The sequence below is a fragment of the Myotis daubentonii genome, chromosome 16 (genome assembly GCF_963259705.1).
Source record: "Myotis daubentonii chromosome 16, mMyoDau2.1, whole genome shotgun sequence".
NCBI lineage: Eukaryota > Metazoa > Chordata > Mammalia > Chiroptera > Vespertilionidae > Myotis > Myotis daubentonii.
This window is the reverse complement of record NC_081855.1, coordinates 41,310,816-41,325,708: the sequence shown is the minus strand read 5'-3', so window position 1 is coordinate 41,325,708 and position 14,893 is coordinate 41,310,816. Positions and strand designations below refer to the sequence as shown.

Sequence of the window (14,893 nt, the reverse complement as noted above, 5' to 3'; positions counted from 1 at the left end):
GTCTTCCCTGCCCCCTGGTTTTGAATGTTTGAGTTCATAATCCTATTATCCCTCTTGTTCTTACGGCTTAGCTTTTAAAAATAATTTTACATATTTAACCACCTCAATGAGGTTTATAGCAATTAATTTCATTTTTTACCTGTTTTATACATTGGGGATTGGGTGTAAGATTTTTTTTGTAAAGAAGGTTTCACTTCTAGGAAAAAAAAAAAAAACCCAAGCACACCGATTTGGAATATGGAAAGAGAGTAAACTTCTTATCTTCCGTGCTTTAAAATTGATGTGCCTAAAACTCAAGCCTCCTTCTCCCATTGGTCCCCCCTCCCAGCTGTTACCACCAATGAGAGCATGGTATTTACTCTCTACCACCTGCTCCCCACCCCCATGGCTTTATCAATGTTTCTGGCCCCTTGAGCACAAGAGAACATCTTTTAGGCCCAGAGTACTAAAATTTGTTACAGTTTCTATTTAACAAATCACTTCAAAGCTTAGTGACTTAAAGCAAGAACCATTTACTTAGCTCCTGATTCTGCAGCTCAGCCATTTGGGCTGGGCTCAGCTGAGTGGTTCTTCTGGTCTTTGATGGACTCAGTCAGGCACCCATGATCAGCTGCTGCCTGAGCTCTGCTGATCTGGGTCCCAGTGTGTGGATTTAAGACCTTGACTGAGGTGATGACCTCAGCTCCACATGGCCTCTCATCCCCCAGTTGGCTATTCAGGCGTGCTCACCTGGCCTCGGCAGGTTACCAAGAGAGAGTGGAAGTGTGCATGGCCCCTGGAGGTCCTGGCCAGAACCTGCTAAATGTCACTTCTGCCACATTATTGGCCAAAATCGATCAAAGGCCACCTGGGGAGATTATCAGGTATCGTGGCCATCGAAGAGGAGGTGGTCTACGCAGCTTCGTACTATTCTACCAAGCAAAGGCTCAGGGAAGTCGCTTATGCTGATGAGTTGTTGGGCAACGGGCAGGCAGCTGTTAGTGATAAGAGCTTTTCTCATGTGTCAGTGAGAAAGAAATCTAGTAGAACCCTAATGAAGCTGGTGTGGACCGAACTGTGTTCTCACAGAATTCATACATTGACATTCTAATTCACAGGACACCTCGGATGGTGACCGGATTTGGAGATAGGGCCTCTAGAGAGGTGATTAAGGTTAAACGAGGTCGTAAGGATGGGGCCCTAATCCAACATGACTGGTGTCTTTATAAGAACAGGCAGAGGCACCAGGGGTGTGTATGCTTGTGAGGACAGAGTGAGGAGGTGGCCATCTGCAAGCCAAGGAGAGGGGCTTCCGACCTGCCAACACCTTGATCTTGGACGTTCAGCCTCCAGGGCTGAGAGAAACAAGCTTCTGTTGTTGAAGGCACTCAGTCTGGGGTATTTTGTTAGGCAGCCTGAGCTGACGGATACAGAGGCAAAACCGTTTCTGAAACTGTCTCTCTCCTCCCAGTGTGGTCCTTCCAGCTTCAAGAAGCACCCCCTCCCCCCCGCCCTCGTCAAGCCTCCTTAGCCTCCCTGAATCCCAAACAAGACAGCCTCAACCCCCTCGTAGGACCAAGTGATTAGCTCTTCATTTATTCTCTTTTTAATCTGTGTATGAGTAGATATCAAGCTCCCCTTCTTCTGAAGACAAGTTTTGAGGTCAAAAGGTGAAAATGGGCTGTTTGTCTCTCTTTGCATTCCTCCTGTAATAGCCCGAATCCGGATCCATGTGTCACTCTCTGGACAGGTCTTACTCAACCGCTGAGCCAGAGCAGTGACCGTGAGGTCGGGATGGGGGTGGGACTCAGTTAGCCCAGCGTGAGCACACGTGGTCTGTTGCAACACAGCATGAAAGCAGTTCTGAGAGGAGGACGCGATTGTATTTCAACCAGAAGGGAAATGAGTTTGTGTCGGGAAATCAGCCCATTTGGCAAAATCTCACTAACATCTTGGTACAGTCATTGCTTTCTCAAGAGCAGCCGGATCTGTGGGTTTCATGCTCCCACCACACCCCCACCCTGGTCTTCAGGGAGGTTCCATCAACAGTCTAAGTAAATCTTGACGAAGCATCGCTTTCTCGGCAGCCTCTGTGGAAAAGCAGAGAAGATCCAGGTCAGAAACTCTGGCTGTTAGTTCCTCCTCCTCACTGACTGTGTCGTCACCTCCACCCTGTGTACCCTACTTTCTGCCCTTGTGGGCCCGAGGATCTAGTCACAGGCCCTAAGGGGACCCCAGTAAGATAATACGTGGAAAGAATCCCCAACATATATTTGTAATGAGCTCTACAAAAATGCAAGTTATTGAAAGCATTAAATAAAAAGACATCCTAGCCCGGCTGGTGTGACTCAGTGGTTGAGCATCGACCCAGGAACCAAGAGGTCACCAGGTCGATTCCCGGTCAGGGCACATGCCCAGGTTGTGGGCTCGATTCCCAGTAGGAGGTGGGCTGGAGGCAGCCAATCAGTGATTCTCTCCTATTGACGTTTCTCTCCCTCTCCCTGCCTCTCTGAAATCAATCAATAAATAAAAAAAGACGCATCCTATATTAAGCCAGTAGTTAACCAGTATCTCCCTTTTCTTGCCCTGACGGCTATGAAGGCCACGCGCTGGGATCTTGGTGTGTCCATCAAGCTGGGTCCCTGAGTCACTCAGTGGAATCCCTACCGATCTTCACTAGGCGAGTGGCGTGAATGAGAGAGGAAAGGCTTGGTTGTGTTAAGCCGCTGAGATTTCAGGATTCAGTGGTGACTAGCAGGACCTTACTTCATTCCACACGCGTGAAAGAAATATAACATTGATTTTAGTCCCCTAAAATTAAACCAAAAGGAACTTAGGCCCCTTTTCTGTGAGGTGGGTTGGCAACTCAATCTCAGTTATCGCTGTGACTCCTCTCTCCATACCCACGAGTGTTGGGGGGTGGGGGGCATCCTTAGGGTCTTAGGCAGCAAGACCTTTGAGGAGGGCCCTCTCGCCACGTTCCAGCACCTGGTCTCATGCAGGTGGGTGGCACTGTTGTTTCTATGCCAACCTCAGGCTCAGGATTGGGATTAGTTGCTGAAGGGCACCTTCCCAGGCACAGCACACAGCCATTTCCTGCCACCCTGGCTCACCTCCAGGCCAGCACACGACCCCAAACAAACTCTCCTAGTCTTGGAGCATCTACGTGCTTCCCCCAAAGTTTGTGCTGCTGTGGGCACTTCCTACTGTCTGTTAACCCCCTTGTCTAGCATACTCCTTGACTTTCTAGGAACAAAAAAATAAACCAAAGCCAGAGAAGGAGCAGGGTGACCTGTGTAACGAATCGTTTGCTGGGTCTGGGATTATAAATGCCCTCAGACAGGGAGACACCTGCTACCTTCTTAGAACAGGGGTGCGTGGAGCTCTGTAAGCACAGAAGACACGTTCAGATCTCAGCACATTATCCTACCCCATGGGGACTGCTCATGCTGAGGAGGCAAGCGGGCCAAGATGTGCAGTCACTCCGTTCGTGAATCAGAGGGGAAAATCATACCATGCAAAGGAGCGCTAACTCACAGGCCAAGGCCTTGAAAGAATTTCATCCGTGGGTGGGCCGCCGGGAAGTGGGCCTACGAACCATGAAAATATGTGGCCCAGCCTAACCCCCTGGTGCAACCCCCGACACAGTCCCTCTACACTCAGATCTCCGTCAGACGCCCATGCCTGCGTGACAGGCAGTGAGGCAAAGTTGAAACACTTTTTAAAAAGAAATATATTCTGGTAAACCCTTGACTATTAGCAGCCCTGGGGTGTGGATTTTTTTTTTTAAGCTCCTTTTTCTTGGTCCACGCTGAGTACTGCTGTTCTCTGCACTCAGGAAAATGGTGCAAGAGAAAGAGGACCCACACTCATCAGTGTCACTTGCTAACTGTGTGTGTGTGTGTGTGCGTGTGTGTGTGTGTGTGAAACATATTTGTTTATTTCAGGGCTGCACAGTTCGAGGACGAAACGAACCAAAATGATGACATTTAAGTGGATCAGTGTCGCATCATTTGCAAGTAACACGTGTGTTTGTATTTTATCAATATGCTTGTTAGGTTGGTCTGACCACTAAATGAGTGTGACTCACATTTGTTTTTTAAACAACGAAACAGCATTTACAGTGCTTGCTGAACAGAAGGTGTAGAAGGAGCTCAGGGGCCCCGCGGCAGGCTTTTATGCTATCTATGGAAAATATTAAATTGCACGGCGTCCAGAATCCATCAGAGCCACTTTCGGGTCAGTCATCAGGGGATTAAGTGCTTTATTTGCTCCTGACTCTGTGGCTCCAGCCCAAGGTCTCTCACCCTCAGTTCTTCTTACATTCGGGGCCAGATAATTTTCTGATGTGCTGGGCTCTCCAGGGCATTGAGGGTGCTTAGCAGCACCTCTTAACACTGACTGTGACGCAAAAACGTCTCTAAATGTGGTGACCCTTGAGGCGTGAAGTTGCCCTGAGTTGAGGGCCTCTGGCCGACACCAGGGAGGCGGCTGCCCTGTGGGAAAAAATAGTCTGCAGCTGTGGGGCCCGTGCTCCGTGAATCATCACATCACCATTAGGTCGAGGGGCTTCTCGGTCCAGTGTTAATATCTACTGTTTCCAAAAATGTATTGTGTGCGACACAGGACCCAGGGCATGGCGACTGGGGCTATGTCAAGGAAGGGTTTACCGATGCTCTCTGAGCAGAAGGCCTGACTGCAGGACTTCTCAGAGCCTTTACTGCCATTATGTAACTGTGACTCTCCAAGAGGGTCTACAGCTCATAGCTCTTTCCAGTTTGTTTTTTGTTTGTTTGTTTTTGCGTGCAGCCAGTGATGTTTGTTAGTCCTTTTTGGTGCTTAGTTCTATAGAAAAGAATCTTGGAAACTTGGCCCAGCTTGAAGCTTTCTGCTAGTTCCCTGCCTTGACTCTGGGGACCCCTTAGAGCAGGGATCGTTTTTACCTTTTTCTCCAGGGTGTCCACTCTATCCTGTCTTCAGAGATTGATCTGGAAGTCGTTTTGGCTTTTATTTTTTAACTAGGGGCCCGGTGCACAAAATTCGTGCACTGGGTGTGTGTGTGTGTGTGGGGGGGGGGGGGGGGGGAGTGTCCCTCAGCCCAGCCTGCCCCCTCTCACATACTGGGAGCCCTCAGGCGTTGACCCCCATCACCCTCCAATCGCCTGATCGGCCCCTTGCCCAGGCCTGACGCCTCCACCAGAGGTGTCAGGCTTGGACAGGGGACCCCCATCTCCCCCTGATCACTGGCTCTGGCCCCCGCTCAGGCCTGAGGCCTCTGGCCCAGGAATCATGCCTGGGCAGGGGACCCCCATCTCCCTCTGATCGCTTGCTCCACCCCCCGCCCAAGCCTGACGCCTCTGACCCAGGCTTCAGGCCTGGGCAAGGGGACCATCATATCCCCCCAATCCCCGGCTCCGCCCCCCACCCAGGCCTGATGCCTCGGCCAGAGGAGTTGACCCTCATCACCCTCCAATCACCAATCACCGGATCGGCCCCTTGACCAGGCCTGAGGCCTCCGGCAGAGGTGTCAGGCCTGGGCAGGGGACCCCCAGCTCCCCGAGGTTGCAGGCTCCGCCCCTGCCCAGGCCTAACGCCTCTGGCTGAGGCATCTGGCCCAGGCAGCGGGGACCCGCAGCTGCAGCGGCCTCGCGATCGTGGGCTCCGCTTTAGGCCCAGGCAAGGGACCCCTAGCTCCTGGGACTGCCAGCTTCGACCGTGCCCAGCTCCCATCGCTGGCTCCACCCCTACTTCCTGCTATCACTGGGCAGGGCGGCAAAGGCGCCTGATTCTCCGATCATGGCTGGGGGGCAGGGCAAAGGCGGCCCCAGGGCCGCCTTTGCCCTGCCCCCCAGCTCTTAGCTCCCCCTGGGTTTCCAATCACTGTCAGTGGCAGGGGGCTTCTTCCTGCTTTCCCTTTCGCCTCCCTGCATTGTGCCTACATATGCAAATTAACCGCCATCTTGTTGGCAGTTAACTGCCAATCTTAGTTGGCAGTTAATTTGCATATAGCCCTGATTAGCCAATGAAAAGGGTATCGTCGTACGCCAATTACCATTTTTCTCTTTTATTAGATAGGATTCCTCACTCAAAGATATTTTTCCATTGATTTTTAGAGAGAGTGGAAAAGAAAGGGAAATATATAGAGATATCAATGTGAAACACATCAATTCAGGGCACGAGGCTGGGAAGGAGCCTACAATCAAGGTACGTGCCCTTGACTGGAATCGAACCCGGAACCCTTTGGTCCGCAGGCCGACGCTCTGCCCACTGAGCCAAACCGGCTAGGGCTGAAAGTTGTTTTGAAGACAGAGAAGCAGGTGTTGCACTGAGGTCAGGGTCCCGGCTCTTGGGCTGTCCCTCCCAGCTCGCAGGAGGCATGTGGCTCATTCTGTTAGGTCAGTGGTCGGCAAACCGGGGCTCGCGAGCCACATGCGGCTCTTTGGCCCTGTGGCATGGGCCACGAAGTTTCATTCGCATGGTACGTGTGTGCCCGCACGTGGTATTTTGTGGAAGAGCCACACTCAAGGGGCCAGTTTGCCAACCACTGTGATAGGTCATCCAAACTCAGATGTCTACGGAGATGTCTCCCTACCTGAATCGAGCCTCCTGGTTGCATGTATGGGCTTACAGGTCTCTACCTGGGGTGGGGGTGGGGGTGGGGGTGGAGCCTCAGCTCGGAGCTGCAGGGTGAGGAGCCAGCGTGTGGCACATGGACCAGGTGATGAAGAGCTTGGCCTCAGAAGCCAAGTGGCCAGATTCAAATCACTGCTCTTGTGGCTGCCACTCGCCAGCAGGGGACCTGGAGCCAGCTCAGGACAGTTTCCCAACGCTGTCAGTCTGCCCATCTGTGAAATGGGGCTGACAGGTGTGACTGCATTCAGGGCCCACCCGGATCACCCAGGACCATGGCGCCAGCTCTGATCCCTAACGTAATCGCCTCTGCAATCCCTTTGCTCATATAAGGCAACAGTCACGGGTTCCAGGATTAGGATGTGGCTCTCTCAGGCCATTACTCAGCCTCCCACGGCCTGTCCCAGGCAATACAGGGGAGCGCGCTTGCTGTCACCCTCCTAAGCAGACTCGGGCAACTAGGAAATTAAACAGTAGTTGCAAATAATTCTTCACAGTCCTCCTTCCCCACCCACAGGAGGCATAGCTTTATCAGTTTCATGGTTAATATGCCTGTGCCCAACCGGTCTGGCTAAGAAGGGCCATATATAAATGGAATCCCAGAAATCATAGTGACCACAACTCAGAGATACAACTATGAAATTCGCTTGATCCTCACCCAAAGCCCACAAGGCAGACACATTTATTATACGTACCTTTTCGATGAGTGGAGCAGAGTGGTTAGGTAACTTGCCCTGGGTCACACAGCTGTAAGTGGCAGAGCCAGAACTCAGGACAAGGGACCCGTCCCTCCCACCCTCCTCTCTCTCTGGATTTGCAGACTCATCACCAGGGGTGACTCCGATTTACTGATACAGCAGCCTTGCCACCCACCACCTACCCCTAAAAACCGAGCTTTGGTCCGTGAGCTGACGAGGCAGATGCTCCTTTGGGGCTGACAGACAGACTCCAGAGGGCGCATTTACTTCTGTCTCGGGCAGGGAGACGAGGAAATGAGGAGCAATTAGGGAATGCACTCCGGGCCGCCAGGCCGCTGCAGCTCAGGCGGCTTCACACTGCCTCACAGCTGCCCTTGGACTTTCTCGGCCTCCAGGGCTCAGAGGTCGAGGTGGGTGAGGAAGCAGATGGGCAGAAAGGGATGACGGGATGACGTGGGCAACATGCCCTTGGGGCCCCTGGGAGGGATGGGGACGGGGGGCGGGGCGGGGGCACACCGTCAGCACCCTGTGGGCTGTTGGATGAGCCGCGGGGCTTTGGTGGTGAGCCAGCCCGTCTGCTGAAGGGGAGAGTTGGTCGCCCCACATATTTCTGTAGCGAGCTCATGCTGTTGATCTGAGGAGATCTCATACGTCGGCGCTGGCTAAGTCGGTCCATCAGAGAAAGCTAAACTAATGGGCCTAAAGGGACATACTGGGCGTCCAGTAGACACTTCTGGGTTGTGAATTGCACGAATCACAGGCATATTGACCACGAAATGGACAAAGCTTCAGCCCGGATCTGTCCCTTCCCTGTGGGGCAGAGAGCTGTAGGGCGGGGAGGGACGCTAGCTGGGAGGGCGGAGGGAGGGGTGAGGGGTGGGCAGTCCCGATCAGGACACAGCGCGTGTAAGTGTGAAATCACAGGGGTAAGGGCCCCCGAGTCTTCAGGGCACCAGAGATTTGCTGACACCCTTTCTCATTCTGCATAAATAGTCACGCTCCTGCCTGATTTTGTATTCATAGTTTTGTTCTCTTTTTTCTTAAAAATGGTCCCCCAAACTGTCTAAGCGCCAGGCCCCACTGAACCTGGGTCCTTCTTGGTCACAGGAGAAGTAAAACATTACGAAGGAGGATTTTTCCAAACTCATCACCTTCATGCCAAGGACAACTCTGGGGAATATTCTTTCTGAGACGAACGTCAAGGGAAAGAATATTGAAACGGACAGATGCACAGATTGCATCCGAAAGCCCAGCCCCAGGGAAATTCCATGATGCTTTTTACGTTTTCTTTATGAGCGTGCTTTCGGACCCACCTTATGAGTTCCCGTGACCTGGAGCATGGGGGCCCATCCTCCCTGAGCCCCTGAGTTGCAGCTGCCCCCCCCCCTTGCCAGGCTTACTTGTGGACCCCAGAAGGACTGGGGCATGGGTTGTCCCCCTCCACGTGCTCTCAGCTCCCCACGTCCCAGGAAGAGGATCCAGGCCCCCACTTAGCAGGAGCAGCTGAGGTGCCCAGCTCCAGGCTCCATTCCCCCCCCACCCCCGCCCGCCCCGCCTGCGTGCCGGGAGACGCCCCCTCCTGTGTCCCAAGGCCAGACCTGCCTGAACATTCAAAGCAGGGGTCCTCAAACTTTTTAAACGGGGCCAGTTCACTGTCCCTCAGACCGTTGGAGGGCCGGACTAGAGTTTAAAAAAAAACTATGAACAAATTCCTATGCACGCTGCACATATCTTATTTTGAAGTGAAAAAACAAAACGGGAACAAATACAATATTTGTATTTGCATGTGGCCCGCGGGCCGTAGTTTGAGGACCCCTGATTCAAAGGATGGAAAACAGTGCTTCTCTCTAAAGCAGCGGTTCTCAACCTTCCTAATGCCGCGACCCTTTAATACAGTTCCTCATGTTGTGGTGACCCCCAATTTCATTGTGCGAATTGAACATAATTAAAGCATAGTGACTAATCACAAAAACAATATGTAATTATACCTGTGTTTTCCGATGGTCTTAGGCGACCCTTGTGAAAGGGTCGCACGACCCCCAAAGGGGTCGTGACCCACAGGTTGAGAACCGCTGCTCTAAAGCCTCGATCACTTGGTTCCTGCTTAGTTTGCACAGGGAGAGACCGCAGACAAGCTACAGCAGCAACCAGGTTGCCTGGGTGATCCTGCACTTCGCAGACGTGCCAAGGCATGACAGTGGCGGTGTCTAATGCAGCCGCATGACACACACGCCATACCCTTGCTTAGGGGATGTTCCGGGGGTTTGCTCCGGCTTGCAGAGCGGCTGCTTCTGGTTACCCACTACAACTGGGTAAAACCTGTCCTCCACCTGGTCTCCGGTCTTCATAAACACTCAAAATAATAATTAAAGAGAGCAACCGTGCATGGGGGCCTACTCTGTGGTTGGATGTTACCACACTTAATTCCTACGACGCAGCGAGCAGCTGTCAGCATCCCCATTTCCCATAGCAGGTAAACCGAGGCCACCTTTTTGAAGGCCATGCCCTGTCCTCAGTCTTCTCATCTGCAAATTGGGACTAAGAATAGGTATCTCATAGGGTGGTGTGGGCTCGCATGAGATGCTGTGTGTATGGCAATGGCACCCGGCCTGATCCTCAAGGTCATGTTGCTGGTGAGAGGCAGGACCAGGCCTTTGTGACAATAAGCCTGTGTCCTTTCCTACCATCCCCCTCCTGGTGAGCTCTTGCTGAACTTCACGGTGCTTAGTCATGTCTGCATTCTGCTCGCCTTATTTCAGCAGGGGCGGGACTTTGCCACTGTCATCGCTGTCACCCGAAATAGGCCTCGTGCTTTGCTTTTGTGCCGTTTATGCTTTATTTGGGAGAGTCGATAAGATGTTCGCGCTGCAGGTGGCGCGTTTGAGATGGCCCTTGTAGGAGTTCTGTAGGTGGAGACGGCTGTCATGTCACATGGACTGAAGACTTAGAAACATCCTAGGAACAACAGTAGGGTTACCTCAGAAATGAACATACTAACTAGGAAGTCTCATCTAGTCCGGAACTGAAGCAAGGGTTTAAACAGGCACTGAGTGACGATGATTATTGAGAAAGGCATCTATCACGTCAACTCATGTGGGTCTAGGAAGTGGTTTTGCTTATGAAAAAATTCCCTAATGTGGACACGGGGAACGAATTCCTCGGTCTTGATTGGAACCCAGGGGACAGATGAGATGGACGGGCTCCATCCTTCCACAACCCCCCCCCCTCGTGTGTGAGCCGTGTAGAGCGGGAGGGGACACCATCTCCCCAAACCAGGGCAGGTGGAAGACACCGCAGCAGTGGGAAGGATGCTATGATGCCCCCTTTCCCTCCCCCCTCTCCCGGTTGCTTTGGGAAGGGCAGGGGGGCACACCAGAGAGCCACGGGTGCCCAGCTACCAGTAAACGTGAATGCTTGCAGAGCAACTTGTCCCCATCTGGAAGTGGCCCCCAATTTGCCGCATTTGGTTTTGGATGTGGTAGCCCAGCTGCTGTCGTAGCTGGAACCCCGCGGCTGTCAGTTCCACTTGAGGACGCTCCTGCCCTCCGCCCCGTCTCCCCATGATGACTGCTGCCCTTTCTCCTGCCTTTCTCTGCGGCTCTGGTCCAGGGCGACTGACGTAGCTCAGGACTTCGCAGTCTTCCCATCAGACTCCCCAGAGAGTTCAGCAGTCCCAGAGTCGTGGCCTCCCAGTAGCCTTGGGAACTAGAGCCTGGCCCGACTGTTTTTTCAAATAAAAATAAATGTTAATATAGTGTTGTTTTTAAATCTGGCAGGAGGCCTGCTGACCTAGTCAGCCACTTGCCCTTTCCCTGGCCTTTCATAAAGCCCTGGTCTGAAGCAGTTTAAGTGTCACTTTAAACAAGTATATCAGTTACCCTCACCGCCCCCCACCCCGAGCTGGAAGGCTGCAGACGCCTCGCTCTCTTGGGAGAGAAATCTCAGCTTTTAAAATGCTCCGAGACCTGAGCAAAGAAGAGGTGTTGGCTCAAAAAATGAAAAGAAAACTCCGAAATCAAAATGAATGAATATAGAACCAAATGTTTACAAAACCACGACTCAATGTTGACTCACCTTCATGTTACTAGATACTTTATTCGGCACAGAATTCACGATAATAAAAGGAAACATGCAAAAATGTTAGCCAAAAAAATTGATTTTGGGGTGGATTTTAATATGTTTGATATGAGGTGAAAGTCCCCAAAAGTAGAAATGCCAAGAGGCTGCCAGGGGACCTGGAGCAGGTACTGAGAGAAAGCCGGGACCAAAAGCTACCAGGTGTCATTCACCATGGATGTGAATACCTTGTAAACGTGTGCATCTTCCTCAGGACAGCTGACTTCCACCCGGACAGGAAACCCCACAAAGGACAGTCATGCGGTTACTTTATTCACATGGGGGTGGGGTGAGGGGGTGGGAGATAAGGTGATTGTCAGCTCAGTTGTATGTTGGACCTGAACTCAGTGACCCAAGTTGGTACTCAGCACTCCCCCAACGCTTCCACTAGGGGGCAGTGCAGAATCAAAACGCCCTCTGCTCCCGAGGGTCTGGATTCTCTGACATACAGTCTGGGGTGACCAAGTGAAATTTTCTTTGAGAATTGGGGTTTTATCTTAAAAACGATTGTGGATATTGCTTTCTCCTGCATAACACGTCTACATTTAATATAGAGGTAATTTGGAAAGCTTTTCACCAATAAGGAAATTGAACACTCTAAGAATATCGGCCCTCAAGAATATGCACCCCTATGTTCATAGCAGCACAATTCACCATAGCTAAGATCTGGAAACAGCCTAAGTGCCCATCAGTAGATGAATGGATTAGAAAACTGTGGTACATCTACACGATGGAATACTATGCTGCTGTAAAAAGGAAGGAACTCTTACCATTTGCAACGTCATGGATGGAACTGGAGAGCATTATGCTAAGTGAAATAAGCCAGTCAATAAAGGAAAAATACCACATGATCTCACTCATTCGTGGACAATAGAGACCATTATAAACTTTTGAACAATAATAGATACAGAGGCAGAGCTGCCTCAAACAGATTGTCGAGCTGCAGCGGGAAGGCCGGGGAGGGTTGGGGGGCAGGAGGTAGGGGGGTAAGAGATCAACTAAAGGACTTGTATGCATGCATATAAGCATAACCAATGGACATAAGACACTGGGTGATAGGGGAGGCTAGGGGACTGTCTAGGGCGGGGGGATAAAATGGATACATATGTAATACCCTTTGTAATACTTTAAGCAATAAAAAAAAAAAAAAAAAAAGAATATCGGCCCTGTTTGATTGGCCAGTCGCTCCATCACAGGCCTGGGGGTGTGGCATCAGAGTTGGAGAAAACGCCTGTGTAGGAACACCCCAACCCTGACCCGTAATCAGCTCGGCCCAGCCAGGTGACATCCTGCTAATGTGCCTTCTTACCAACCAGAAGGCTTCCATCTTTTCTCAACCATTGATTGACTCAGCTTCCTCTCTAACCCCCAGGTACGCCTGTCCTTGCCTGCCTGCCTGTCCTTGCCTGCCTGCCTGTCCTTGCCTGCCTGCCTAGTGCTCCGATGGTCCCTAATCCAAGAGCACCTCCACAGCTCCTCTTCCACCCTAACCCCACCACCCACTGAATCCCGCCGAAGTCCGCCTCCTTCCGCCGTCATCTTCCTCTGACTGCTTGCCACGCAATCCTCTTTCCTTCCTCAAAACTGTGAAGGCGTGTTCGTCCAAACGACTGCCTTATATGTTGCCCTGATCATGTCCTAGACATACAACTTGTCCCCCAAACTAGACTCCACGCCTCTCAATGGCAGTGGCCTTGCTTTTCACTTTGTTCTTTTTATCCTGGCAGGACAAACAGTAAATGGACCGTTAATTCTTCTTTTCCTAGGCGACGTAGTAATTAATCTAACTCAGCTTCCGGCTCTAGGTGAGGCCCCTCACCCTCTGGTCTTTTCATTCCCACCAGTTACCTTCTCTCCCTGACTCCTTAGGTCAGAAAATATTGGGAAATATTTTACAGACTTGTTAATGGAAACGTGCACGGAGAGGCTCAGGACCGCTGCCTGAGATCCCAGGTTCTCCGAGGTCCCTAATTTCACTTTTAACCACCTGCCCGTTTCCTTCACAAGCTTCGTCACAGTTTGTGTTAGGTGTTTGTGTGTTATGCATGGTATTGTGTGACTTGCTTGCCTGCTTTGCTCACTAGACTGTAAGCTGAGGGCAAGGAAGGACCGTGTGGCTGATCCCCCCCACCCCCATGGTAGGTGCTTAATGCCCCTGTTGAATGAATATTTCAGCGGGTCTTTGCATTCTTGCGTCTCCTATTTAAATAAAACCAACTCTCCTGCTCTTTCAGACGACACAAGATATACAGAGAGCAGCTGAACCTCACTTCCCTGGACCCCCCAGTGCAGCTCCGACTCGAGGCCAGCTGGCTCCAGTTCCACCTGGGAATCAGCCGCCACGGGCTGTACCCCCGATCCAGTCCTGTCGTCAGCAAACTGCTCCGCGACATGAGGCACTTTCCCACCATCAGTGCTGGTGAGGCCCAGGATCAGGCAGGGACCGAGTGTCCCCCAGGGGCTGGTAAACCAGCCAGGCTCTGGGGTGGAAAGCAAAGGGTTGTCTCTGACTCCTGATGGGCAGAAAACCACACACACACACACACCCTCCTCACAACCCACAGGGAGGCATGAGGAGGTGTTCCATCCACTTTAAGAAACGTGATGGCTCCCCTTTAGCGAGTGCTCCCTTTCCGCCCGGCAACCCTCTCGTATCAGGGACCTTATGGCGTGGACCCCTCACTGCCATTTTGCTGATGGGAGAACTGAGACTCAGAGAGGATGCACAACTCGGCCAGGGACCAGGGCTGGAGTGGGGGTTCCGACAGGCCTGCTGTCTCAGGTCTGTGCGGCCAGGCACGACGTGTCTACGTGACAGAGCGGGTGGTTAGCAGAGACAAAACCAGCACCAGTTTCCCAGACAGGCGCTAGGCCTGCCGATGGAAGGGCCAGCGAGCATGGGGCTGGATGGAGCTGGGCACGACTACAGCCAACAGGGGCTCCGGGCGATGCCCCTGGCTGCCTCAGCGTCCCCCTTCGTGAGTCCAGAGCCCCGTGTTGCTGGCGCCCCTACACATGGCTGAACGCTCTTCCCGCCCTTCTCTTTCACAGATTACAGTCAGGACGAGAAAGCCTTGCTTGGGGCGTGTGACTGCACCCAGAGTAAGTGAGCGGGCCCTGCCGCCCTCCACGTCACAGCCGTCACAGCTGTGTGAACCCTGGGAGCCCTCTGTGGGGTCCTGGTTGGGACTTGAAGGGGCGGGACTCTGCCTAGGCCCTGAGCAGCCAGCATTTCTCCCTGCCCACCCACGTGACGGAAAAACCCTTTAAGGGGGGCTGGTGTGTAGGTCCCTGCTGGTCAGTGCGTGATCCGGGGACCAGCTTCATCGGGATTGGCGTGCCTTTCAGGTTTAAGAGGCAATTGTGCAGGACAGTGGTCTCAACCCCAGGCACTTATTAGAGTCCCCTGGGAGCTCCACAGGCAGAGGCCCGGGCATCAGCATTTTAAAACCGTTCCTAGTGATTCTAAT

The 14,893-nt window shown here is 52.3% G+C and overlaps 1 protein-coding gene across 4 annotated transcripts in view; it reads left to right on the top strand.

Moving 5' to 3' along the window:
• FAM20A (FAM20A golgi associated secretory pathway pseudokinase) overlaps window positions 1-14,893 on the top strand; it is a 33,446-nt gene that overhangs the window by 9,643 nt on the left and 8,910 nt on the right. For 2 of the 4 annotated variants that reach the window (XM_059670117.1, XM_059670115.1), the window contains exons 2-3: window positions 13,658-13,842; window positions 14,475-14,525. In XM_059670117.1, the coding sequence (XP_059526100.1) occupies window positions 13,658-13,842; window positions 14,475-14,525 (236 nt within the window). The remainder of the gene's footprint in view (window positions 1-13,657; window positions 13,843-14,474; window positions 14,526-14,893) is intronic. The other 2 variants (XM_059670119.1, XM_059670116.1) reach the window with 1 other exon arrangement.